The sequence below is a fragment of the Etheostoma cragini genome, chromosome 20 (genome assembly GCF_013103735.1).
Source record: "Etheostoma cragini isolate CJK2018 chromosome 20, CSU_Ecrag_1.0, whole genome shotgun sequence".
NCBI lineage: Eukaryota > Metazoa > Chordata > Actinopteri > Perciformes > Percidae > Etheostoma > Etheostoma cragini.
This window is the reverse complement of record NC_048426.1, coordinates 14,479,628-14,507,543: the sequence shown is the minus strand read 5'-3', so window position 1 is coordinate 14,507,543 and position 27,916 is coordinate 14,479,628. Positions and strand designations below refer to the sequence as shown.

Genomic DNA, 27,916 nt, shown 5'->3' with positions numbered 1-27,916 from the left:
CTCTGGCCTGGGATACCTCATATTTATGGTTGAGTATCATCGACAACAAAAGGCGATTAGGTTTGTATAGAACAACTAGCCTGGAGTCATTGTGACCTGTAAGAGCTATAATTCCTTGTCTGTGGCCAGACTGCAGCAGCTCAAGCCCCTCAGTCACAGTTTAGACAGAAGCTCTGTCACTTGATATCTACTTTTTGAAAGGCTACAAGTAATTGCATTCGCTGAATCATTAAATAGATGACTTTCAGGGAAAATGGGAGACCAAAAGACGGAATTACGTTGATGAAACATGCAAGGAAGTCTATCATTTCAAGTTGTACAAAAGTATTTTAGGAATTAAGCTTATTTCCTTTCTTGTGAAGATTGATGTATGTATGGTTAATATGTAGCTTGAGCCAGCAGCCAGTTAGTTTAGATTAGCATAAAAACAGGAACTAGTGGAAACAGCTACAGTAGCTTAGCTTTGTCCAGAGTAACAAAATATGCCCACTAGCACCTCTAAAGCTCAGTAATTAGCACACTATATCTTATTTGTTGAATCCTTACAACAAAACTAACAGGAAAAACAACACATTGCCATGTTATTGCTTTCTATTTCTTGGTTTGATGCATACAGACACGAGAGTGCTGTCAATCTCCTCATCTAAATCTGCAAGAAAGCTAATACACACAATTACCAAAATGATAAGCTATTGTTTTCCTTTTTCAGCTGAGAATATGTTTGTAATATTTTTATTTTTATTGATAAAACTTAAGGTTGGAAACATGGAAATTTATGAGGTCTTTTCCTTTTTATAAGCCAGAGTTCTAGAGCAGACGCGTTGCAGTTTGGTTTGTTGAAGAGATTACAGGTCAGTGACGAAGTCGGCAGTGCTAACACCCACTCATAAATTCTGGGACCTATGAATATACAAACAGTCTTGGACCTTGTGAGCTCCACTAGTACACTGACTGATTAACAGAGATTATCCTGCAGGGCTGCGAGGGCTTGAACATTTGGATTAAGTTGAGCTGTTGGAGGTTGAGGTCAGTTGTAGCCAGGCCTTACTTTTCTGATGACCTTTACCCTCCTGATATGGGGAAACTACATTTGGGACCAGGTCACTATGGATATGAAGGTGTAATGAACTTAAATTGTGGTGACAGATAATGAGCAAACTGACAGCTAATCAAGAATAACGTGCGTGCACTGCTGATGTATGCACAAGGTGTCCAAGCCTATTATGGATGGTGTGTATGAGTGTAACTATGAATGTGGCTGCAGGAATTAATTTGTTCCATGTGGCCTTCTGCCAGTTTTTTCATGTCAAATTCATAAATGATGGGACCAGTAATTCTTACAAATGACTCATTTGGATTCATGTTTGATTTGTTACTGCTTTGTTCATCGTTTGACCCTCAAGCTTTTGGTTCCTTAAGCACAGAAGAAAGGAAATTAATCATCTACATTGTGCAAAAAAGAGTTTGTTTGACTGTGTGTGAATAAACTTATTTCTACACAGCCATTTGTGTGTGTTGTATGACATTAATACATTCTGTGCCTCCTTGCCTACATAGGAAATTTGTATAGCTGATTTCCAAAGATGAAGAAGTGGGGCAGAGTACTTATTTGCCATGGCTAAGGGGCCAGCAGGAACATTGCTTTGTTGATATTGTAACTGTGCATAAATACAGTGGGGCTTGAAAGTTTGGGCACCCCAGGTAAAGATTTTTATTAATGTGCATAAAAAAGCCATGAAAAGATGGAAAAATCTCCGAAAGCCATCAAATGACAGATTAGACATTCGTATAATTTGTCACAAAAAAGTTAGATTTTATTTCCATTATTTACACTTTTAAAATAACAGAAAACAAAAAAATGGCATCTGCAATAGTTTGGTCACCCTGCAGAGTTAATACCTTGTACTTCCCCCTTTGGCAAGTATCACGGCTTGGAAACGCTTCTTGTAGCCAGCCAAGAGTCTTTCAGTTCTTGTTTAAGGTATCTTCGCCCATTCTTCCTTACAAAAGTCTTCCAGTTCTTTGAGATTTCTGGGCTGTCTGTCACGCCCTGCTCTTTTAAGGTACAGTATATCCATAGATTTTCAATATATGTTGAGGTCAGGAGATTGTGAAGGCCATTGTACAACCTTCAGTTTACGCCTGTTGATGTAATCCACCTTGGATTTTGAGGTGTGTTTAGGATCATTATCTATTTGTAGAAGCCATCCTCTCCTTAACTTCAGCTTTTTCACAGATGGCATCAAGTTAGCATCCAAAATTTGCTTAAATCTTATTGAATCTGTTTTTCCTTCTTCTCATGAAATGTTTCCTGTGCCACTGGCTGCAATACAACCCCAAAGCATGATGTATCCACCCCCCATGCTTTACAGTTGAACAGAGGTTCTTTTCATAAAATTGTGTGCCCTTTCTTCTCCAAATGTACCTTTGGTCATTCCGCCAAAAAGTTCTAATTTAATCTCATTGATCCACAGAACTTGTTTCCACAATGCATCATGCTTGCATCAAGATTTTTTGTGGTGAGGATGTAGAAGAGGTTTTCTTCTGTTGACTCTTCTGTGAAAACCATATCTGTACAAGTATCTCTTTATAGTGGAATGATGTACCACAACTCCAGCGTCTACCAGGTCTTTCTGGATGGATTGTGCAGTCAAACGTGGGTTTGGACTTGCCTTTCTCACGATCCTGCGAGCTATTCCGTCTGATATTTTTCTTGGTCTTCCAGATCTGGCATTAACTTCCACTGTTCCCAATGACTGCCATATCTTAATTACATTCCGTACAGAGGAAATTGGCATCTAAAAATATGCTTTGCTTTCTTCTTATAGCCTTTTCCTGCTTTTCAGTTTCAGTTTTCTAGACAACTGCTTAGAAGAACCCATGGTGCTGATGTTTGGGGCAAGGTCAGATGAGTCTGGGCATTTAAAGCTTTAAATTGACATCACCTGGTCTTTCCAGACGATGATTGAGAACAATCCATTACGCTGTCAGATCTCAGGTTTCCAAAGGGAGTGGCGAATGCTATAAACTCTGCAGGGTGCCCAAACTTTTGCAGATGCCATTTTTTTGTTTACTGTTATTTTGAAAGTGTAAATGATGGAAATAAAATCTTACTTTTTGTGACTTATTAAAAAAATGGCCAATATGTCATTTGATGCCTTTTGGAGATTTTCCCATCTTTTCTTGGCTTCTTTATGCACATTAATACAAATTTTTACCTGAAGTGCCCAAACTTATAAGCCCCAATGTAAAATGTGTGAGAGAAATAGCTCGAGAGAGAGAGCTTGAGAGAGAGAGAGAGAGTAATTGAGAGAGAGAAACAGGAGGAAGTGGGTGATGGTGAATGGCTGCCAATCTACCTACCTGGCCACTGTTTCTCAGCTGAGTTGGGGGAGGGGGGAGGGGGGCGTTATTTCTCCTTTGTTGCCTGACCTCTGACCTTTCTGTCAGTTCTCCCAGTCTTTATGGTGGTTAGAGTTTCAGGAGGGTGACCTGGGCTGGAACAGGTGTACGCTGCCAGGTTCACTGCAGGAGGGCAGATGACAGATCAGAGTGACTGGCAGACAGATGGAGGGAAGGATAGAAAAAAGACTTCTCCGGTGCTGAAACTAGAGCTAACGTAGAGTTAAAACAGGGCATGGCCATATTATTCTATTCACCTCTAAGCACCTGAGCCCCTGGGGCTCTCTGTGATGTGTGTGTTGCGTGCCTCTGTGGCTGCTCAGCAGTGCATTCACTCCAGATAGCCTGGGAGGAGATGAGAGACGAAACGGGAGAATAGAGGAGACTCTGGGCTGCATGCAGTGTGACTTCTGCTTTATGGCATGTGGCTGTATTAAACTGCAGAGCAATAATCTGGTGTCAAGTGGTACGGTGACCACAGACATCAGTCATGGTGCTACCGTGTTGTACAGTATCTGTGAGCCTCAGCAGCATGCAGCTGTTCACCGTCAGTCTCCACAGCTTCATTCATTCAGTCTTTCAGCTGTCAGACAGCTCTCTGTGTGACAAATTTGCATGCATTGTGTTCGCTACATTTTTAGGTACTGTTAGGGCCGGGCTAACAGTTCTTAATTTAAATCGAATGAGGGCGAGACTGTATTTAAACATTTACATGTTTACATTCAAGACTTTTTCTTCTTTTGTTAAATGAAAAAGGCTTTTGTATTTCTCAAAGTACTTTTGAAAAATAACAACAATCCTTCTGTAGTTGTAGTGTATGAAACTCATCTATCTATTACCAGTAGTATTAAGTATTTTCAAACTAAACAAAGCTGCACTCACAGCATTACAGTATTATACTACAGTGGAAACAGTGGCATAGAAGAAAAGACTAGAACAAGGTTAACTTTTTGGTTCAAGTACTGCAGGAATTTAATTATCCTGGAAGAGAAATCCTTCATCTCCTCTATTTTCCAGGCTTTATCTCCATCTGGAAGCTGCACATTGCTGCCACAGTGCTTTGAAAGTTGACAGTGGAACAACTCAGTCAGTAGTTAAGAGAGCGTAAAGAGTTTCTCATTTACTTTCCTGCCCCCAGATTTTCACAGCTGGTCCCGCTTTTCAAAGTAACTGACTTTCAATGGCCAGAAACCTTTTTTTAATCTTCTGGCAGCTCTGGAATGAAGGCCACATCTTCACTCTGTCTGATACAGTTTCATTTTACATCTTTAATTTGGTGAGCTGAAAGTGAATTGACCCCAATTGTTGCTATCCAGTCTGCTACGTATCACAATTGCAAGGGTAAATTGCTATGAGGCAGAGTGCAGGAAATAGGTTTAGGGTGCGCAGATGCAAGGGTTGATGGATCTGGAAGGAAACTAAGTTGCAGTAAGGCTGATGCTCATCGCCCTACTAGGGGGATGAGGAATATTCCACCTGGAATAACTGCCATTCCTTATTTCTGCACTCCACATACTGTATATAATCTCTATACACAGGCACATGCACACAAGTAAACCAATTTGTGGCATCAGCTCAGACATGCAAACACAGATGTACAGAGTTTACCTGAATGTGTCCTTTTCTGAACCATCTGGTCATTTCTGGTGCGGCTGCATGCCACTGTTATGTCTACAGAGAGTCATCCAGATGTTCTTGATACCTCTCAAGGTGAGAAGAGCTATTTAGAGCTGCTTAGACCTGTGGATTTACTGCCATCTTCATTTATTGTAAAGTTTGCATTGCCTCTCTCATTCACTTGTCAAATATGTAAAGTCAACCTAATATCCTTAACAGATATTCAGTAAAGGCGTTCATTCAAAGTGTGTGACTTGGGAGAGGAGCTGTACCTTTACCTTTGATAATGAGCTGACAAGAAAGCATTAAGCTACCAGAGGCTTTACGCTAGGCAGAGCATCTTAGCTTTTCTTAAATCTCTATTGGTGTTGGTCTGAAGTGGCCTGTTGCATGTAGAAAGATACTGTATGTTCTTAATAATGGTGCAAAAATGAATACAAATAAAATTTTAAATGGCCCTTTCGAAAAGTGCCATTAAAGCTCATGAGTTAACACGTACTGTTTCTCATTTGTTAAATTTTTTTTTTTAAGCTTTCACAGAGACAGGCTTGCTCTTTCTCTCTGCTCCAGTCTTTATGCTAAGTTAAGCTAACTCTCTCCTGTCTGTTATTCTATTTAACAGACCCCAGAGAGGGGAATCGTATCGATCGTTTTCACCCCCGCAAGGAAGTGAATTAGCGTACACCAAAATGTCCATACCTTTAACCTGTTAATTAGCAACCTGCTAGCTAGCATTGGGCAAATTTGTTATGTGTGGTCATTTTTAGTTTGTGCAATAATATTTAAAGCACCTGTTCACATGTCTTTATTTACTGAGTGTTGTATTTTCTATGGAAAAACTGAATGTCTACAACATCTAAATACATTTGCAAGTTGAATACAAACTGGCAGTAATGACATCTTTACAAGTTACTTAAGTTACATGTCTCTTGCTATCAACAACTTCTTTCGTCTAAGTTAGCTAGTGTTGTCATCCGGTCTGCAGAACATACATGATTCAGAACTCAGTGTAGTAGTCTCCTTCTGAAACATCCCTTATTAGCAGATACCTTCTCAAACAAGGTAAGGAAATTAACAATTATTCTTGATAGGTAAGTAAATGACATAGCTTACAAATAAGCATTTCTTGTAACTTAATGTTACAGTTAGGATACCACACTGAGTATCATAATTCAGATGTGACTCGGTCAGGCAATCAAAACTGAGGCCTGATTTGTTTTATTAGCAATCTTTTTACAGAATTCTTGAATTAAAGCACCAGGTAATGCTAAGATTTTGACAACACCTATATTTTTTAACCATATTCCCATTGTTAGTTTATTTGAATGATTGCCATGCATAATAGCACTACTCTGAATGGGTTTGCTGTTGTTTGGTGAAGGATCATGTGTTACAATGAGCCAGACTGAAATGAAACAATAGATGTGCTGGCTAGGCTTACGGGTTGATGTGTTACAGCACAGTTATGCAGAGCATGAGAACTGAGCGACAAAGGCATTAAATGTCAATGAACAAAAGAACACAAATTCAACAAGAAGTGTAACCAGTGGGAATTAATCAGTTTGACTTGTTAATTTAGGGTGAGGCGCCTGTGTGTCATGTGTATGTATATGTATGTTTGTTTTATGCAATCTTGTAGCTCCTACTGCCCTACTCCATATGACATGATGAAGTGAGACACGCATGATTTAGCCAGACTGCAGTCCATTATTGAGTCTGATTGAGTATTGGAAAAACATTGTTGTTAAGATACATTTTCAAGACGCTAGACAGACGCTGAGGAGTTTGAGGTAATCTCTTGCTGGCCCCATAAAACGTGCTCGATTGACAGCAGTCCTTGTGGTAGCAGACAAATCGCTGGGCTTATAGCAATGTGCTGAAAGATAATGTGTGTCCTTGCCAAGATGGATGTGCAGACAACAAACTCTGGGCTGTTTGGGCGTGGCTCCCTTGCTCACAGCAAACAGTGGATCAGTGGAGTATGGTGCCTAAAGTTGGACTCGACAATGCCTTGTTTGCTTTGCTCTTTGGCAGATGTTAATGGAGCTTCTACTACTTCTCACCTGCCGGCTCAGAAGCCTCTATGGCATTATTTACCCTAAGAGGGTGGCGCATTAGGTGTTAGATAATAGAGAAGCAGATTCATAAAATCTGTGATAAATGTTTCCTAATGAGCAATCCCTTCTCCAAACAACCATTGTCAATGTGCCAAGAGCAAGGCACTTAAGCAGTTTTTGCTGCAATTACACAAAGTCAAGTAAACTAAATGATAACTGATTATATAAAGTATTTTTTCATTTAGTTTGAAGGTATTTTTAAATATGATATACGGGTAAAATTGGTGAAATTAACCAATTTATTACTTGCCAAATGTATTTTTGCACTTATGATGTATACATTTAGCTAATTTTGAGTTATTATGATCACCGAAAGCTGATAGTGAACATGTAGCAAAAAGTGGCTTATTCACACATCAAGCAAACATGTAGGAACATTAGCATTAGTTTTGAGTTGCATTTCTGGCTGCCTGCCAGATGTAGGTTGATTATTATTATTAGTTTATCCTTTTACCTCTATTTTGATCTCTACCAAAATACCATTTAGTGGGTTAATATAAGTGCAATTGCAAAGCTTGTAAGTAAGCTGAGTTCACAAATATCAATAGACTTCATACAAGCTCCTTAAAGTGAAAAACACGTTCTCAAACACTATTGTGTACGTGTAAGCAAAGTCATTTTTCTCAACAACGTGAACAATCATATTCTTTTTGTTTGGAACTACTGTGTGCAATTTGTTGTTTCTTAAAAGCTGACCAGTCCACTCCTAAAGGGGCCTCTCAGTGATCAACAGTAAACTGTGCAGCAGCTGTGTGAGTGCACCAGTGTGCTTTCATGTCATATTTCTATATATGTGTCTGGGTGACAGTATGCATGCATCACTGTGTTATTCTATTTGTGTTTGTGTAATAGTAGATGGATTGTGATGGGTTGTGTTGTGATTGCTAGATATGTTTATTAACCCGTCTTACTGGGCTTCCCAGCTTTGCGTTGGGTGCATTCTTTATTGTCAGGAGCTCATTCTGATACGTATAGTGGCCCATATATCTTGGTGCTGTGTGAAAATGCCAGTCAAAGTTCACGTTGCTCATGTTCATTTCATGCTTGACTGTCTAGCTCTGTGAGCCAGGATGAGTGTGTGTATTGATGATGTGTGAATGTAGGTGTAAGTACCAGAGGAAAAAGAAAGAGACGAAGCACATTCAGGGTCCCTCCATCCTTTGCACTTTGCAGCAAAAGTCATCCATCTTTCTGAACTTAACTGCGACCAATTTATGATTGCATTATTTCAGTCAGTGTTTTATCCTCATTCCAACACGCAGGCCTGGTAGTGGTCTGGTTAATGGAGAAGCTGATGGAGAAGGTGACTGGCCAGTGCTTTTACTTTGGTACTCGGCAGGCTTAGCTTTAAAGGGCAATATGATGAGAATACAAGCTCTCTTTATCTCTGAAATCAGCCCCGCTGTTTTTTGACTTGCTCCTGGTTTGTTGCTCATATCAAACATGCCACCTATACTGTTAAACTACAGTTCACTTAGTTATTAGTTATTTTTTAGGAGTTTAAATGTGTGATCCTATTTTGGCTGTTAAAGGGGATATGGGTTGGAGTCCGGGTTCACTAATGAGAACATGTGAAATGAAAAGGCTGTGGCATTGTTTGCTTAACATGTTTGATAATAAGATTAATAAAAAGGTGTTTCTCTGGGCCAAAGCCCACAAATCCCCATGACATATATGATGTTTTTGAAGAAGTTAAATTGCAATATACTGTAGATCATAATAGTTTAACTTGCAGCATGTACACAATCAGATGTAAGTTACTTACAAGATTTGAAGAAATTGGTTCAAAATATATTCTGCTAAAACCCAAACTATGAACTTATGTTCAAATCCAACATTATTTGTTAGTGGCTCAGTTGAGAACAGGAATCCTTCCCATTGCCCTTAAAGTAGGTAGATTAAAAAATGCCCAAGAAGATAAAAACTTGTGGAAACTATGTGAACTAGGAGAAGTTGAGAACGAATCACATTTTCATTTGTATTTTCCATATTATGATGAGTTAAGAACACCGATCATAAATGAAACGTCTGTCCAAAATCCTGAAAAGTTCTGGTGGACGGATGATGACTAATTGGACTGATGAACTTTTGTTTCTAAAGCTCAGCAAAAAAGACTAGAAGGTTTATTTGTTTAGGGTATGTGGTTACTTTGCCATCCGGTCCCTTGTCCTATGTGAGCTGGTCATATTGTATTGTATGCATGATACAATAATACAAAATTATTCATTAATTAATTTGTATTATCATAATTATTGGTCTGAATTGTTATAGCTAATAAATATAAAAAATCTCCAATTTGCACCAACATTTTTATCCCTTCTCTAGACAGAAGCAGCAGAAGAAAAGAAGTGTAAAGTGTGCTTTTATTTATTTCTTTTGTTATTGAATGACTTGACTTAGCAATTTGCCTGCTGACATTTTAAAGGAAATTGCATAGCAATCGCAAATCGCTCAGTTTCTCAAAAAGCGGAACACAGAAAAGGTCAACCTCAGCTGTATGGATTTTCATAAGTTTTTTTTTTACCAGAAAGAAGTAAGTCATGATACAGTAGCAGTGTTGTTTGTCTCTGATTGGCAGGCGAGGTCTGCACTTTCAGGTAAAATGTTTAAGAAGCGTCCAAAGCAGTGAGAGCTGAGATACGTTTTATATACACGGTTTTTGCTTGACAAAACTTTTTCATAAAAGGAAAGAGATTTCAACCCTTTTTTTGCTACTTTCATGTGATACACACACGTTAGTATAGCCTCAAGTATACGTGACAGCCTTCCTGTAATCCGTCTGTCTCATCCAATGATTCGCCCAGATAAGCAGCACAACAGTAATAAGGACTATAATGCACTCGTACAACACTTGTACAATCTCAAAGTTGATAGAAGTGTTACACGGTGCCTTTTAACTTTGAGAAACAGCATCAAGGTAAGGAAGAGCAATGCCCTCATAAATGGCAAGTTACACAGTTGTTTTTTGAGCAGAATGATGAACTCAGCTGGCATTTTTTCCCACATGTGAACTCTTACAGTACACACATTTACTTTGGAGGTCACAGGGAAAGAGATCTAAATGGGGATAAGGAGATTTATTTTCAGATCAGCGGAGATATGCTGTCTTAAGAAATGATACCATCTTGAGCTTGTCATTACTCCCAGATGCTTGTGGAGTAAACCTTCCCCTGCCTCTCTCCCATGATCTGACTCCCATTAATAGATCCGTCCTTTATGCTTCCCCTCTTGTTACTGCTGCTCTATTTTATGATGTCACTCTCTCCGCTGAAGAGCTCTGGGCTGTTTTATCTCCTTCGTGTGTGTCGGGTACTTAAACTTAAACCTCTCTGTTTACGAGTCCCAAACTGCCTCTCCATCCTCTGCGTTTGCTGCTCAGTATCAGTTCAGCATTGCCCATAAAAGCACTGCCATCCTCGCTGTTCTGGGAACTCACTGTTGGGCTTCACTGTGCAGACCCCCAGCTAAGTGCTGCCGATTCCCATGCTGGGTGTGAGAACAAGTCTGCGGGTGGGTGTGTGGACACGTAGTGTATACATTGTGTACATGTTGATTCATAGAATTGTCTCTTTCTTTAGAAAACTGAATGTGGTTGATTGTCTTTTTCACTGGCATTTCACTGTTTGGAGCTGCCTTCAGTTGGTACTTTGTCATCATTAATGTGTTGTTGGTCGTCAACTGCTTCTCTCAGATGAATTCAAATCAACAAAATAGATAGATTGTTGTTTATTGCTCTAAATTTATGCATCAAGGGAACAAAACATTGCTGGAATGCCTTTGAACGTGTCTGTGCAACACGGAAATGCTTGCCTCCCTCTGTGTAAAGGAGGGAAGCTCTCAGGGTGCACACCTGTGTCTTTGGCCTTGGTGGATTCCTGCATAGCTTTACTGTTCAGAGGAGTGGATGCTACTGTTCCACTGTTCAGTCCTCTGACCCTTTGCTGTGTCCAACGCACCTCCCCCCTTTGTCCTCCAAGAGCAGCAACTCAGAAGTTCACATTTACAAATCTTACAAAACCATAGTCATTCTCTCATGTCCACTGCAAGTCCAGACAGCTAACAGGCCGTAAAATGTGGTCAAAGTTAAATGTGTGTTTTATTTACACAGCATTTTACAGGTTGTGTCGGCTTTAATTTGATGTTTAAATATTGCGTTGGTTTCCAGGGGGAGGCATCATACAAGGCTATGCTGACCTTTGGCTTGACTTCATGAGCTATTCAGATATAATTCACGTGATCAACATCTTTAATTAATCTCTTCTTGTGATCTTCGTGTTTGTGAAAGCAAACATGATATTGTGATTTTTCTCCTTGTGATTCTTTTTCTTTTTCATGTCCTGACCTCTCTGCTCATCACCCCAAACAAAGGTAAATGTGAACAAATGCATTACATTTTTATAAAACTGCCCCTCCGTCTGTGTGAGCATTTCTTTACCAAAATATACTCACCGCTGACACACGGTCATTACCACATCCATCTAGCGAGACGTTACCCTCCTCCTCCCCTTGTCCCACGCTGGGCATTTACGTCTTTATCTCTTTGTGAGTGAGAGGCTGTTTTGGCTGCAGCATTCAATGAAGGGTTGAAACCAGGGCACACTTGAACTCCCACAGAAGCGGTCACTGGAGAACACATTTGAACTGGATTTGACCTGTCAGACTATACCTGATTTGTGTTTCCCTTTTATGCCCTTTTAACATGCACTTATATTCCCATCTATAGTCAGTTTTCAACAGAGGTTGGTTCCCATACTAGTAAGCTTTTCTAAAAGTGATTCCTGCTCAAGTTGTTAAGTTATAAAGGGTGCTGTAAAAGGCCTACAGTAGCCATTCAAAGTCATGGTGGCACTATGGGGATGGAGGGCTCGAGGCTCCTGCAGCAGCTGAACAATGCTTAATTAGCTCGTAAACAAAGGCTAGTGGGGGATCAGAGAGGGCAATGAAAGTGTCCCGTTGCTTTGAGCTTCTCTCGCCATCAACAAAGCCCCTCTAATGGCCCCGTCACACCACTTGTTGTGTCTCACTGCGGTGTGCTTCCTGACAACATAAAAGGCTCACATTCCAAAAAGAGCCACGGACAAGAGACGTTACCCGTCCACACCTCCCTCGGCCAGTGCACGCCCCACCCCACCCTTCCCCTCTCTTCTAGATATTGACACTGCTCCTTCACTCACCTCTGCAGTGTATGTTGGGTTCCCTGTGGAGACCACCGCAGCTTTCATCTCCCCTCTTTCAGTGTTGTGTCCGTGACTTTGGTGGTCTGTTTTATTGCGTTCCTTTGTGGGAGGCTAAGCTGGCACGCTGCTGGAAGCCTGTGAGGAAGTGCTCGGATGTGCCAGGTTCTGGAGAGGTTATTGCAGCTTGGCATTAAGGCAGATTTGTAAGTGATGTGTGTGTGTGTGTCAGGTGTGTCTGTGTGAATACCTATGCGTCACAGTGGCATGGTGTCCATGTTTGCATTAGACTGTAAGCGTGTTATTTTTTGTATATTTTGGACACGAGGCCCTCTATAGAAAACAGCCTCCACTGCCACACGAGGACAGCCAGGCAGCAGGTCGGAGGCAATCTCTGCTTGTTTGTGTGACTCTATGTTATCATCTCCTGTTTCCTGTCAAAACAGGAAAAGACAGGGGAGAAAATGGTGGCTAGGAAAATGCTGCCTTGATGTGTGTTGGCTGGAGGTTCAGGTCTGCCTGACAGTGACCCTCCTGGCCTGGAAAAACAGACCCGTTCAGGGCGTAACCCACAGCGGGATACTTCATGGTGTTATTTTTATCACTTTTACAAAGCACAGCGAGGGATGCTTTTCCCAGCTGTTGACACAGGTCTCTGCCATTTTTGTCTCAAAAACAGTGAAGGAGCGGCAGGCAGAGAAAGAGAGGGAGACGTCCCATCTGGCCATGTCCCTTTGGCTGTCAGCCTTGCATGATTGTGGTTTCTGTTTAGGAAGGGAAATCCTTTTTGACATTTTGTTAATCATGAAAGCGAGACACTCCTTTTCTTTGGATGATCCCTGGACCTCCATCACAATACCTTTTCCGTCAGGCAGCAGTTTCATCCATCCATCACACATATTTGTTCATTCTTTTTTGACAGGATCACACAAACACGCACACGCACACACTCACACACACACACACACACACACACACACACACACACACACACACACACACACACAAAGTAGACCTGGTAAATGCTTTTTTATGGGGCATAACTGCGAGTACATTCCAGACAGCAGAGCCAGCTATCAGTGTGGTTCATGCCGTGGCTTACTGCTGATGGCATGGCAGGTAAAAGCCCCGGCGTCTGCTGTGATATGGCTAAATGAGAAGGCACAGTTAGGCACGCTGCACAAACAGCTGATTAGAGAGATGGCAAATTATTGACTGTTGAAAAATGATAACCATCTCCTGCTCTGCTCTGCTTAGGGAGTCACTGTGTAAAACTGAGCGTTGCTTTTGTGTGGAATTCCAAGAGTTTGAAGGCAGAGCTAACTTTAGCTCTTCACTGGGTCTCTAAAAAAGAACGTGCTGCTCCCACATGACTTCTATTGTTGGATGAGCCAGGTTGCACCAAGCAGGCCTTTTGTTTTCCAAGCAATTTGTGTTGAGCCCTGAGTGCACACAACTTATATTTATTTAAAAAGCAATAGAACACTACCAACTGCTTGAGTTGCCAAGTTTGATCTTAATGGAGAATGAGGTTTTTTTATGGTTGTGTATTTGATGAGTTAGTGAACATGAGACCGGATAGGTAAACATCAGCTACAGTTCCTTCAGCACGTAGCGTCTAGGGCAGCAGCAGTGGTCTGCTCCTTTTTCTGTGACCCGGATTAAGATACGGCGTGCGTATGTTGACTGGGGTCGATGTCATCAGCAGGGAGGTCGGAGTTCATTTGTCTTTCTTGACAGACCTTCAGGTGGTGTTCCAGTGCTCTGGCAAAAGGCCACACCAACGCTGACCTCCATGAGCCACGCAATTAGTTACCCTTTGACCCTTCAGTTTCACCATCAAACCCTGAGCAAGGACTGGGCATGCTTCTGCATCCCCAGACCCACTTTACATATGAGTGTGTGTGTGTGTGTGTGTGTGTTTGTGTTTGCAGCTCAAAAATGCACACATGTAGCATGTGATTCAGACTGACAGGATGTAATAGCTTCTTCTTGTTTCAGTCTACTTCATGAAATTAACAAAATAAAGTGTTTGGAGGCATGTATAAAAATTCACACCTCCAACTTAATGATATATCTGGCTAGTTTCCATTCTTCACTCATAAATAAATAAAGGATCCATTAGTCTGCATCCATCTGCCACAAATGGTACATTTCTTCCGTCCTTGATTGAACAATTGTTATTTAACTGCTCTTAACTATGTGTTTATCATGCTGTAGTGCAGTTAGAACGCATGACTTACGGCTTATGCAGACAGACACTCAGATGAATTCCATCATACCCTTGAGCCAAAAATATAAATCTCAGTGCAAACTCAAGCTTTCCATTTCCCCGTCAGTTTGACATGTGCTGTCCTTGCAGTGCGGCTCTGAACGTGCAATTCAGCTGTGAACCTGCAGCTTGCTTCTATTTCTCTCAGGTCTGCGTGTTTCTCCATCACAATGAATTCCTCAACTCTCACTGAGCTCTTCAGTGTTGTGACATTTCATATGAACAGGCAGAAAGAAAGCCCCTGAAGAGTGTGAAGAGCACATTTTAACACAGAACTCAACAAGAGTGCCAACAACTCCAAGGTTATGTCTTCATTTGGTGATGTGAAATGCCGGCAGCAAAGTCCTTGTCCGCTTAAGATGGCGTCACTGTCATTGGGAATTTAGGCGGTTACGTAACTTGTTTCTTGTTTTGTGTTTGGTTGAGCTGAGAAAAGGCTAGATTAATCATGTAGAGGCTCGTTCTAAGTTGGATAACTTACAAATGGTTCACAAATTGATCTTCTTTCTCCAGTGTCTGCTGGAATGAATATCTAGTTTTTTTTCCATGGCTCTAGTGATGGCCGTGTCTCTTTCAGTCATTTGGTTGTTCTGTTGGTCCACCACTTTGGTTCAAACTGAAATATTTATAGAACTACTGGATGGATTGCCATGAAAATGTGTGCAGAGATCCATAGTTCCCAGTGGATGACTCATAATGACTTTGGTGATCCTCTGACCAGCAGGTCAAATTTTCAATGTGTCCAATACGTTGGCTTATGACCAAGTACCTGCAAAACGAAAAAATACGCTAAACTAAGATGGTGAACATTGCAAACAGTATACCTGCTTAACATCACCCTTTCATTGTGAGCATGCTTGCAAGCCGACGTTAGGATTTACATGAAAAATAACACTGTGTTTGTGTACAGCCTCAAACAGCTGCTAGCTTGGCTGTAGTCTCTCTTGTTTCAGTTTGTTCAGTATTATCAGAGAAATGTTTTGCATTTAACTTTATTGCAACTGAAAACATGAAATAAAGCACAATAGGACAAGGTGATATATATCGTCTAAACAATATAAAAATGTCTGTTGTATATATATTTTCTATATCTTTTCCAAAAAGCCAGCGGCCAAACTGCGTTACTGCAATATTTACATCATTTGGACAACCCTTTATGTCCTAATCCTTGCATGTAACATTCGTTTTTCCCGTTCTTATAAAATTTGAACATTTCATTCACAAAGGAGCATACAAAATAGGTTATTTCATATTGTTTATTTATTTATTCATTGAAATGACCAGAAAACATGCTATATTGGATATATATTGTTTATTAAGAAATTAAATCACCTTCTTTATATCAAACGTATCACCCAGCCTAAAGCAGAATTTTAATAAATTCTTTATATTTTTTGATAATTAATATTTTTTAGTCCAACCAATTCTCACCAACTAATTAGAATATAAAGTGAAATGGTTGGAGTTGCTTTTTGTTGCGGCCCGTAAGGCTTTTTGCAGGATGCTATTGTTCCTAAAAGACAAAGTGACATAAATGTGCATGTGAAAACATTTTGATAAGCCAAGCATTTCCTCCTTCCAAATCCTTCAGACTCATAAGTGGATTAGTGTGTGCTATTCTCCACCGAGATAGTTCAGCCTACTTCCTTATCTCGCTGATGTTCAATTCAATGTGTCTAGACATCTCAATTAGCAAGAAATAAAAAACCCCAAAAGAAACCAGATAATGGTTAGTGCTTATCTATGTGTGTTCTTTCTACCAGTCAGGCAGTTCCACCAGCCTACAACTAGTTCTCATAAATAGACAACAGTTTTCCTGGCTGAAAGCCATGGGCTGATGTTAACATTTTTATTATTAGTGATAAATTGTGTTCTCCGAAAGTCATTAGCATGGTAATGACATCTTTCATGTTAAATTAGTATTCCCCCCCTCTCCCTGCTTTACCTACACTCGGCTGTTGCACCAGGCTGCTTCCGCCACTCGCAACTCTGCTGCTCCATTGTTCTGCCAACACGCAGCAGCTTTGTGAGACACAAAGCATGTCACTCTCTGAGATAATGCTCTGCAGACTGGGAGAGGATGGGAAAGGGAAGCTCTGCACAGCTCACCTTGGCTCAGAATGATTTGAGCTTTGCTGTATGAACACGGTTAAGAAGCCAGATAGGGGGGAATAACCTTTGGCTCGTACCGTCCCAATGGCTTTGTGTTGCTAATCAGTTACCTCGTTGCTCACGTGTCTGCACAGGCACCTAGGGAAAATTGAGATATCCACCAAACAAAAAAGTGTCTTCCTCCACAATAACCACTTACAGTGTCTCATTATGTGGCTCTTCTTGCATACTATATAGAGTCACTCCATGTGTGTAGAGAGGGAGAGAGTGGGAGGGAAACTCCAGCAGCGACAGCAAACTTGAATATTTATCCATATGGCAACTTGCCAGCATTATTACTGTACTGTCCAAGAGGAGAGTGGAGAGAATAATTGTCATAGGATACCAAACATTACACCCTGTCATCACTTTCATACCATTTCATTTTTATGACTTAGAGCACGTGTGGCTATGCCTTTTGCAAGGTGTCTGGGATGAAATATTGCAATAACCATATGAAGCAAGGCCATGCGCTGCCTATCTTGTAGATCAAAGTGTTTATTTGCTGCTTGGCATGAAAAAGTATTAAAATGTAAAAATGATTAATTCTAATAACATTGATGTACAGTATATACTGAGATTATGCAACCTGGAAGATGTTGAAGAAGATACCGTATGCAATTACTTCTGTTTCAGCATGAGTAACTCACTATGCATTTGTCTTTGATAATTAACCATTTGCGCGCACACTTGCATGTCACACTTTACGCTCTGTGTGGCTGAGGGGAGTCCTGCGATGGAAATTAGTTGCCATAAGCTTTATCAGCAGGTTGTTTTCTCTGTAAATAAACTGCAGGGAATTGGGAGTGTTCCGTTTCCCAGTCCAAACAACAAAAAAAAACTCCCGTAGAACAAACTGAAGGGAATGCAGCTCTCTTGGTGCGACAGTTCAGACAGAGGAGAAGCAGGTGGCTGTCACCACTGCGTATTGACTGAGTAGGGGTTTGAAATACAAGTGAAGTAGTGGTTTGCGCTGTTGGAGGGAACTATTGTATCAGGATCCTCTATTCTGCAGTAAGTGTTTTAGAGTGGGCTCTTAGACAAAAATAGATCTCTCAATGAGCTCCAGTGGATGGATACCGAATACTGTTTCAATTTCACACTGCACAGTTTACTAATGAGGACTTTGCAAATGTACTGAACAATCTGAGCTTTTGCTCAGTTTTAGCTTTTAAATGCAAGTGTTCATATGTTAGCAAAATACTAAATACTAATCTCTAATTGTCGTTAGTCAATGGGCTCTGAAAATGTGCCGGATGATTTTTTAACCCTCTTCCCTTGTTTTCAACTTCTATCCCCTCACCCCACCTTTTCCTCCTTCCTTCTGTCCTTGATTTCACCTGCAGTTTACAGCAACACCTGGCTCCTGCCTCTCCGGTTTGCCTGTTGTATCTTTTATTATGGACTCATTTTAGTTTGTTTCCAAAGCCGTGCCTGGTTGGTAGAGAAACTACCTTGAGAGCGTCTCTGAGCCAAAAATCAGCCATTTTAATTAGAGGTGCACAATCATTGGTGCTAGTGTCCATAAACTCAATCCCCTGTGTCCCTGGTGAGAACAGCATAGCCAGCAGCCCGCTGCTGTCTGAACTGCACAGCAGTCATGGGCAGAGAACTGGAAAATGTGGAGCATTACTTCTTATTTGTTTATATATATATATATATTTTTTTTTTTACAAATGAGACAACTTTTTAAGGGTTCATGTTGTTCTCTCTGTGCAAGCCAGAGCATTGGTACGTCCCTGAAATCAGTTTCTTATTTAGTTGAAGCAATGAAGACGATATTATGAAACAATATGCATTTACAGTAAAAATCTAAATCTTTAAAAATTAACATTTTAGAATGTTAAATACTCCAAGAAAAAAGTTAGTTGAAATGCTTTAAGCAATTAATTAATAAAACTGAAACGTTAAATAAAAAAAAAAGAATAATTAAAAAAAATAGCTTCCTACAATTGTAACATTCTAACAGTTTGTTTTGCAGACTGCCAAGAGAGCTGTAACGGAGCCAAAGTAGCACACTTTTTTATTTAACTAACTTTATCAGTTATCAGTAAAACAAAACAAAACACAGAGACGGATAATCTGCAAATTGTCCGATAATAGGCCAAGCCGATGATTGGGTTATCCCTAGTTGCCAAAGTCTCTCCTTCTCCTACTGGTGAGTTCAGGCTGGACCTCTCAACAGCCCGACCCCGGCAAAAGTTGATGAAAGCTTGACGGATCTGGGGTTGAGACAGTAAAGGCTGGTCCGAGAGAGAGAGAGAGAGAGAGAGAGAGAGAGAGATGTTGGAAAAGGGGGGAGAGGGAGAATGAAGTCTGTCTAAACAGTCTGAAAGGGGCTTGTTTTCTTTATGTGTGTGAGTGAACAGGAAAAGGTAATTAACTGGTCAAGTGGCGAAAGGCTGGAGTGATGGATGGGTGTGGTGTAAAGAGACAGCCAAACAAGGACACACACACACACACACACACACAAACACACACGTGTTTCATCCATTTTTCCCTCTTGTGTAGAAGCCTGGTTTAGTGAACCTTTTATGTAATTGCACTTTTATCAAAACATGTATGCGAGTCTCATTCTGCTGTCTGTAGGAGAAGCTACAAGCACTCCCATCCTGATAAATGGCTCGACCATATGGAGTGGTGACACGTCATTATGTGAGGTCATTAATGGTTGCCGGGTGGTTTGGCAAAGACTCATGAGTGATTACATCTGACTCTATCTATGTTTAACCTGAGGGTCAGCGGGATCTATGGCCTTTTTATTTTTGATGGACAGCGACATCTGTTTTTATGGATGACAGGAGAATCTGGAGGTCGCGCTCTAGTGTACTGGAGCTGTATCACAGTGCTAATAAGCCCAGATCAAATCAAGTGTCACACCACATTTTGTCAAGATTTTCTTTTCAACTGTGTTTTCTAGTAAATCTTGTGTGCTCATCCTAACGGCAGATTTGCTCGACCCTGTGATTGCTCTTCAGAGAATGTGTCTCTGTGATGTTCGGGGCAGGTGGGGCTATCATGTGTTGAAAGTGTCACGAAGGGGTAAAGCCTCTTTGCATTTTCTGTCAGCAGTTCACTGACAGTTAAAGGGAGGAAAGGGCTAAATCACACAAGGCAGACAGACTGACATCTATGTGAGCTCCTCACAAACAGATGCTTGATGCAGGGAGACTTGGCTGGTCGTTAAAGGGAATACTGACGCAAAAATCTGATGCACTTCTCCAAACAAGGTAATCATCTGTTTGATCTAAAAACGGGGAAGTTTGTCCACTGTAATGTGTTGTTGACTTTGTAAGTAAGCAGTTTGTCTTCAAGATAGTTGAAGAATTTGGTAATTTTATCTTATCTTTCTGAGAAAAATGTAAGGTAATATAATATAACATATAGTAATGTAATGTAAAATGTAATATAAAAATGTAACATCAAAGTCAAGATTTGAAAACAGAATATTCCGTATGCCTCAATTGGTGCTTTCTTTTCTGAAAAGCAGAATCATTTTGGGACCATATCTGTCTAGCTCACAGAAGTTTAAATTCAGAGAACGCGATGCAAGTCTAAATGTAGTCTGACTTAGACAAAAGCCAAATCTCAGGAAAAGCAGAAGAGATGTTTCATCATTATTTGATGAAATCGCTTTGTGCTCCAATGAAAAGCCCAAACAGTGACAGAAAAATAAAGCATTTTTTCTCACAGCGATGGAGGATGAATGAATTCATTACCACAGTGCTGTCTGCCTCCGTCTGAGGCTGTATTACCAGGTAGGTAATGACAGTGTTGCTTGTGTTGCTGCAGATACGGTTGCTTTGTTTGAGCGAAAGTCTTATTACAGGTTTGTTTAAACCTGTCAAGTCAGTAAACAAGGGGAAAACATCTGTTTCATGTGAATTGGTGAGCCGTTCCAGTTTGTGTTCTACCAAAGGCATTCCCACTGAGTTAAATAGCATGCTAGTGTGACATCCTGAGTCATTGTCTTCTCTGCCTCCGAGCAGGCAGTGGTTAAATTTAATGGTCTGTATCCCAGATCTGCTGCCCCACTAAAAGCTCTACCTGATACCTAATCAGAGTCACTGGCCTTCAAGCACTCTGTTCCTTCAGGGGATCCGAGTCGAGTCAGGTGGCTTGAAGGTGGTGGGAAAAGTTTAAAAGGGAGCAGGGGGCAGAGAGGGATTACACCACTGGATGTGTTGCTTTCATCCTGGGAATGTAATCTGTCCTAATGCCCTGTGCTCACCCGGGGCAAGGCCAGCAGCTGTGCTCGTTTTTCTCCTGACTTGTTTGTCAGGGTGAGCCAGGCTACCTGTGGGAAAGCAGGCCTGCTGGAAGCTCTTGTCCTCACCCTGTGATCTGGACAGGGCTCTTGCAGTTTATTGGGGGGCCAATCCCTTTGAGACTTATGGAGACGGCGTGTGGTTTGGGTCAACACTGTCTCAGGCCAAGTAAACAGAGATTGGCTTGGTCGCATCCTCACAGGGAAGCAGATGCAGGGAAAGTCAGGAGTTGAAAGGGCATTAAATTTGGCAGCTGCCGTGTGGTCTTGACTTTACAAGAAATGCAGACATAGGAAGTACTCAAGAATTGTAATGTGTAAACAGGACCGGTTCTGGTGAGAACAGAGGTCAGTGAAGACAGATATAAAGCAGCGTGGTGTGACTCTTACAGAGCAATGTTTCCGTACTGGTAGAATAATAAAAGAGAAACCTGCAAGGCAAGGGAGGACAGAAAGGAAGACTGAGCAGTTTAATCTTAAAGTCAACTTTGTGAACAGTTGCAATGAACACAGAGGATTGATTCTTCTGATTCTGGAGGAAATCGCACTATGACTGATGTAAGAAATAAAGAAACCAAATTACATTCAAACAGAATGCTACAGATTGCCAGCAACTGTAAAACAGTTTAGATATGAGCTGACAAACTGCAAGCTCCAGTATGTCACAACTTGTCACTTTATTTTTTTCTCATCATAGATTCACATTGACACAATTTTGCTTCATTTCTCTTTCTGCCACTGCTCCAATGGGTCACAGCAAGCTTTTATGTCTGGGGAATATCTGTTGGGCTCAACTGGAATAGAAAATATGGCCTCCCAGGGTATATTATTTTCAATGGAGCGTGCCTAAAAGTCTCTCTGCTAAAGTGGAGCCTTATGCATTTCAAATCAGTATGACCTTCCTTTGATTTCAGTCGGCTTGCTGTATCTGACCTGGCGCTCCACATCAGAAGTACATCAGAAGGTGAGAACAGTCAGAAGGCAGTTTCACTTTGTCTGGTTAGAAAAAAAGGTGCACTGGCGAGACGAGGTAAATGAGGTGTGATTTGGGGAAGAATCCTACGTGTGACTTTGCCCGGTTCTGTTTGTGCCCTAAGGAGGCATGGGAGAGAAATCATGCAAATCTTTCTGCCTGTCTCCTCATCCATACAGTAAGTAGTTACGGCTGAGCTTGTTTCCATCAGCCTTCAGGCATGGGCTGTCTGTGATGACACTCTCCATCAACCCAGAGAGATAGTCAGTCAGTTAGTTGGGTGGCTCTCTCTCCTGCCGCTGCTCTGGTTTTCATCACAGCTAGTGGGAGGGACAGTGACAAACTTAGGTCTCTAAGGGCAGCGAAGGGCTCATTCCAAAGGCAGGGCTTACTCTCCCCAGTGCGCCAAGCACACCTCCTTTCCATAATAAGGCCATAGCATCTGACTGCATTTGTCCCCAGAGTTTAATAAAGATCAGCACTGACAGGCAGTAAACCAACACAACCACACACAAGCCTCCAGGCAAGGGCCACAACCCCGACCTGCCTCCTCCCACTTCCCTTTCTCTCTCTGTCTTCTTATCCTCGCTCGCGCAGTTTAACTCTCTCGACGGGTAAACCTCGAGTTGAAAACCAAAGCCCTCTCCCACTTGTACAGAACAATGAGGAGTCAGAGCCCTGACCACGCCTCTTGGGTATGCTTTGAACATTTGGTCTGTGTGTTGATAACATGCATCACATACAGCAATGCTGCTCTCCGCGCCTATTTGCACCTGTCAGTAATAGATCATATTGAGGATAAAAGGAACAATATGGGTTCAGCGGACTGGGTGCACATAGAGTATGTTTCATGCTTTTGACTTGAACTTGGTAGCACAAACATAAGAGTTAACTGTTTGAGCTTGCAACTACATGGTAACTTTTTCAGCAAGCTTTACTGTGTTCGATTTCTATATTTTATGTCCAAAGGGACATTCTCCGAGCGATGTGTAAAATGTTGATCGTGATGTCCTCTTTTGATATCCTCTGCTGCGCCTCTCAAGTACCATACCGAGATGGATTCTGTGGCCTTCTGTTTCATTACACCCACATCATTCTCTTCCGCATCCCCAGCATCATCATCATCATCCTCATCATCAGCAGCACCATCAACCTCCTCACAAGCCTTGTGGCCCTGACCTTTTATTCACTCCACTGGGCATAAAGGCAGCTTTACAGGAGAAGCCCTAACCTACAGAATCCTAACTGAATAGCAGATGGGCTCAGCTTTGTGTGTCTTTTTATTAGCTCCCCTAAATCAACACCTAACAATGCATGGAGAGAGAGAGAGAGAAAGAGAGAGAGAGAGAGAGAAAGAGAGAGAGGGAAATTGATTTCTTCCATCTACCAATGCCTCGAGGTGGGTAAGGGGTGGTTGGAGGGTAAAGGGTGAGGGGTGACTGGTTATGACTTTGCTTCAATTTCCTGTCTAGGAAGCATGTACATGAAGCCAGTCCACACTATGAAAATAGCAGCCAGAGGTGTTTTCTTTAACTCCAATTTGTTGTGGACTCTTTCATCTTATTTCAGCAGAACTGTCCTGTCTTGTGCATAAATATCATGCCTGAGCGTAACAATAAAGATTGTCCACATGCCAGGATCTATCTGCATTAGGTCATAGCATCATATTTCTTACATTTAAATCCATTCCTTAACATAGCATTAAGTTTTCACTTGCACTTGATCTACCATCAACCCATCTTTCATTGTGAGATTTATGGGATTTCCTACATTCTGAGTGTATTTCTTACTTGTGCTTGCATCCTGTCCTTGCTTGCCCATGTGTAAAGTAAGTAGCCAATATAGTAAATCATTAACCAGAAGCACTCAGTCAGCATCAGGCCAGCCCTGTTACAGTCCTATGCATGATTGTCCTTTAAGTAATGATGATATGGAGATTATGCTTATCCGTCTATATCCGTGTATATTTATTTTAATTGTATGGATACCACTTTTTTGTCCCTTTTTGAGAATAAGGGAAATGAACAGATGATCCATTTTCTGTAGGGCTATAGAAATGTCGCGTGTTTGAGAAAAAGGTCATCTAAAAGCCTTTGTATTGAGCTGCTTTCATGGGGAGGAGATTTAGGGTCCCTCAGCCTAACGCTGTGGTCTCTGGGTCTATTGGGTTAGCTGTATTAAGTGGCACTGCATTAGGGCAGAGGATTGCTGTTTCCCCACTGCTTCACTTCTCCTGATCACCTCGGAGGTTCCACAGAGCAAAGGTCTCATAAACATTTATGTATGGGCTGTGGGCTCCTGTCTTAGGCAAATACTCCACTGGGCAAAAGCCTAGTGCCCCTTTATGCCTCTTAAGAGACTGTTGTCTGTGTGTGTAAGTGTTTGTTTCCCTAAAACACTGAGAAAGTTATGTTCCACTCTCACTTAGGATTTGAATAGTTCATTGATAGCTCAGTGTATTTCCAGCTACCTGGAGGTAGTTTTTTTCACATTTAGAAGCTTATCATATGTTTTCATGCTGGGACACTTATCATATGTAAATAATATGGCTTTGGGCACTAGAGTCCCCTCAGCTGTTATTTTCTTTTGTCATTCCTCCCCAGTAGAGACGGACACCCTAGAGAGCCTTCTTAGAGACGAAGTGAAAGGACAAAACTCTACTGGAACCCGTTACTAAAAGCTGAAATGTGCTTGGCCCTCTTATTTTTAAAGCTTTACAAATAGAAGACACACTTTACTTGTTTTTTGTTGCTCTTAGGAATGTCTCCGTGGGATTCTCAAGTAACCCCTCCGAGCCTTATTTCAGAATTGTCTCCTCTAGTTTGGCTTGTTTGGTCTCAGCTCCCCAGCACACACAGTGAAATGAGCACATGCCTGGTCAACCAGATCAGCAGTCTTAAGTTGCATGCAGGCGAAGCATCTCAGTCTAAACAAACAACCATTAGTGGTTAAATCAGGAGTGTGAGGGTCCCAGAGGGCAGTCAGGGACCACACTGCTAGCAAACCATTGATGTGCCCTGAAAATGTGAACAACATACAGGAAATCCTTTCAAAAGAACAGATGAGATATGTGAGCGATGATCGAAATCAACTTGCTACATGCATAGAGTTGTGTTAAAGCCCCTCTTTTGTGTGTGTTTACTCTGCAGGACCCTGGATATGCAACCTTCCTGTTTGAGCAGCTCCAAAGACCCGGGAGCCATGATGCTGTTGTCAGCTGTTGCCAGGTGTGCTCCACACCTCTCCACCAACTGAGGCAGGAGGCTTTGCAGATGCTCCATGCTCCCATCCTCACACTCAGCTCAGACATGGCAGCCCTGCCCACTACATCCTTCTTACCACAGCCTGCTAGATACACCGTGTCTTCCAGTGTCCATGGAAAACAACTGTCCAAAGAACAAACAGCCGCCCACTCCGTCCTGCCCTTAGGGGAGAGGCACAGGGTACCAGGCTGGTCCCAGAGCCCCTCTGTCACTTCAGGGCCTAAGACAAGTGTCCAGGTTACAGTGGCAGAAGGGCAGATCAGTGGATCCCTGACCTCCGTCACCATTCAGGCACAGCAGTACCTCGAGGGCGTGTGGAGCATCTCCAGGGTCAACAACTTCATCCCTCAGCCTAAACCGGTATGTCTTTAATGTTTATTTTCAACTTTGTGTTACATTTCATGCATTTTCATCCCTTTACAAAAAATAATTGCAACAGTAGAATGAGTATACATTCCTTGAGGGCCAAATAGGGCTAAAGAGCATTACTTCGTTTCTGGGAAATTAGCTAAATTAAAGTAATTATTATGTTTTATAGCATGTTTTGATAAAAAATATGCTTTTATTATTTCAAAATTCGACCAATAATTTGTGACCAAAAATGTTAAATTTTGGATTGATTCCTCCTCCTTAAAATGTTCAATTTCACGGGCGCTAGCTCATTTAACGTCACTGCTGTGGCCAATGGTGTTGCTTCGGAAGCTGATGTATGTCTGGCAGAATTACATAAGAGATTAACATGGAGGAGGAAGAGTCCTACAAAGTATTTCCTACAAATCATCGACAGCTTCCCTTTACCTGTATACAATGCCGTTTATCTTCTACTCTACCGTCAGACCGCCATACACACACACACACACACACACACACACAAACCTCTGCATTTAGGCTGGGTTATGACTTACAACAAAATTACGATTGTGATAAAGTGAGACAGCCTTTAGGTGGTGGTGGGTGTAGTACGGAAAATCTTTTCTCAAGTTGCTGCAAATGTATCTTTAATGTATCAGATCGTTGGTAGTGCTCCGAGATGCATATCGCATCGGCTTCAGAACGGAGATGCACGTCTCTATATATGAGATATAACCCTGCATAAAAACTTTACAGGCCTGCTGATCTCTCATTCCTCAGTGGTCAAGTAGTCTGAGTGATCTGGGGTCAGAGGTCATCACAAAACTAATCTGCTGAGCTTCTCCTCATGGGCATTTCAGATGACCACCCCACAGCGTCACCATAACTCTTCTCTCATGTTGCACAAGCATTAGTCTGTGCTTTGTTTGACACACTAACCCGACAGCCTGGTGCGGTCAGTGACTCGAGTCTATTTGGCGTGTTCTACATCGTTGTCCGTCGGAGGGGCCGGCGGCCTTTATTTTGGCCGCCCTGACGTGCTTGGTCGGAAGGTGGGCACTGCCGGCAGTCGGACTCAAATGACAAATATGATTGGTGGAGTGCTAACTCTGAAATGACAAGTCGGATGAGCGTAAATAGAGTCTCTCAAAATCGGACAAAAATCTTTTAAACTGATCTTCGTTGATCTAAAATGAAGACAGATTCAGCAACTGCATGGTCTATTTCTCACTTAAAAGGTTTTCATGAACATGTTTTGGTTACGTTAACTATTTTACTAAAATATTGGATTGTATTCTGTACAAGCCACCATGACAGTCTGGCTTTGAATTTCCAGAGAAACGAGACCAACGTGATGCGTTCGTCCAATCAGTTGCCGGGTTAGATAGATCGGGCTCTACCTTGTTTACGACTTTAAATAATGCTCTTGCACATTTACACAAGTTTAAATTAAAAAGTGTAAGTGTTGAAAGTGTTTTACTAGACTCTTGCAGCATTTTTCTGTGTGCTGACATGAAGCTTCTACTGACGTGTCTCTTCGTGCGTGGACTGGGGCATCTGGTCTGAAACCTCTGTGGCATTCTTTACTGGGCAGACTCCATGTACAGACCAAACACCATCCTAACATCATCTAGTCCTGGCACTTTAAAATTTCCCATCAGATATGTTGTATAAACTGTAATTTTGCCGTTTGTTCTAACCGCAGTCTGTGACGGGTCTTGGCAGTGTTATGCCTTCCTTTCTGCTTGACAATTGATGAAGGATTTTTACTCCTCCCTTTTAATGTCAACAAGTGCCTTCAGAAATGGTTAATGGGAGGCCATCAAAAGCTTTTAACTGCATGTACGCAATCTAGGGCAAATCAAACGGCTTGGCACAGAAGGGAGAGGCTGACTTGTGTTCTCCATCTGTGTGTCTAAAAGCAATTAGTGGCCCTTGGAGCTGGGATGAGTTTCTTAAAGCCACATAGCTGAGGCTGGGGCCCTCCTTGGACAGATAGAAATGTCCCTTCAGGACATGAAGTACAAACACAGCAGAAATGGGTGTTATTTTCTCAAGCTTGTTACTTTTATTAAAACCAGATCCTTCAGCATGACAAAAACCCACACACACTTACAAGGATTGTAAGTTACGCTGTGCCGAAAGGCACAAGCTTCAATTCATGACTCCCTCTTAGGTTCTCTGTGGGGAAAGCATGCGCTGTTGTTCAGACATTGGAGCCGAGATGGACTTTGTGTGTGTTAGACAGAAATCCTGTCAACCAAGGAGCCTGGGGCGCTCCCACACACAGCCCATTATAGGGCACCGTCATTCCCCCATTTGGGAAAAG

General features: G+C 41.7%; 1 protein-coding gene across 2 annotated transcripts in view; it reads left to right on the top strand.

The window, feature by feature from the left end:
• The window catches only part of kif26ab (kinesin family member 26Ab), a 72,891-nt gene that overhangs the window by 5,115 nt on the left and 39,860 nt on the right, over positions 1–27,916 (top strand). For both annotated transcript variants that reach the window (XM_034858726.1, XM_034858727.1), the window contains exon 3: positions 25,123–25,596. In XM_034858726.1, the coding sequence (XP_034714617.1) occupies positions 25,123–25,596 (474 nt within the window). The remainder of the gene's footprint in view (positions 1–25,122; positions 25,597–27,916) is intronic.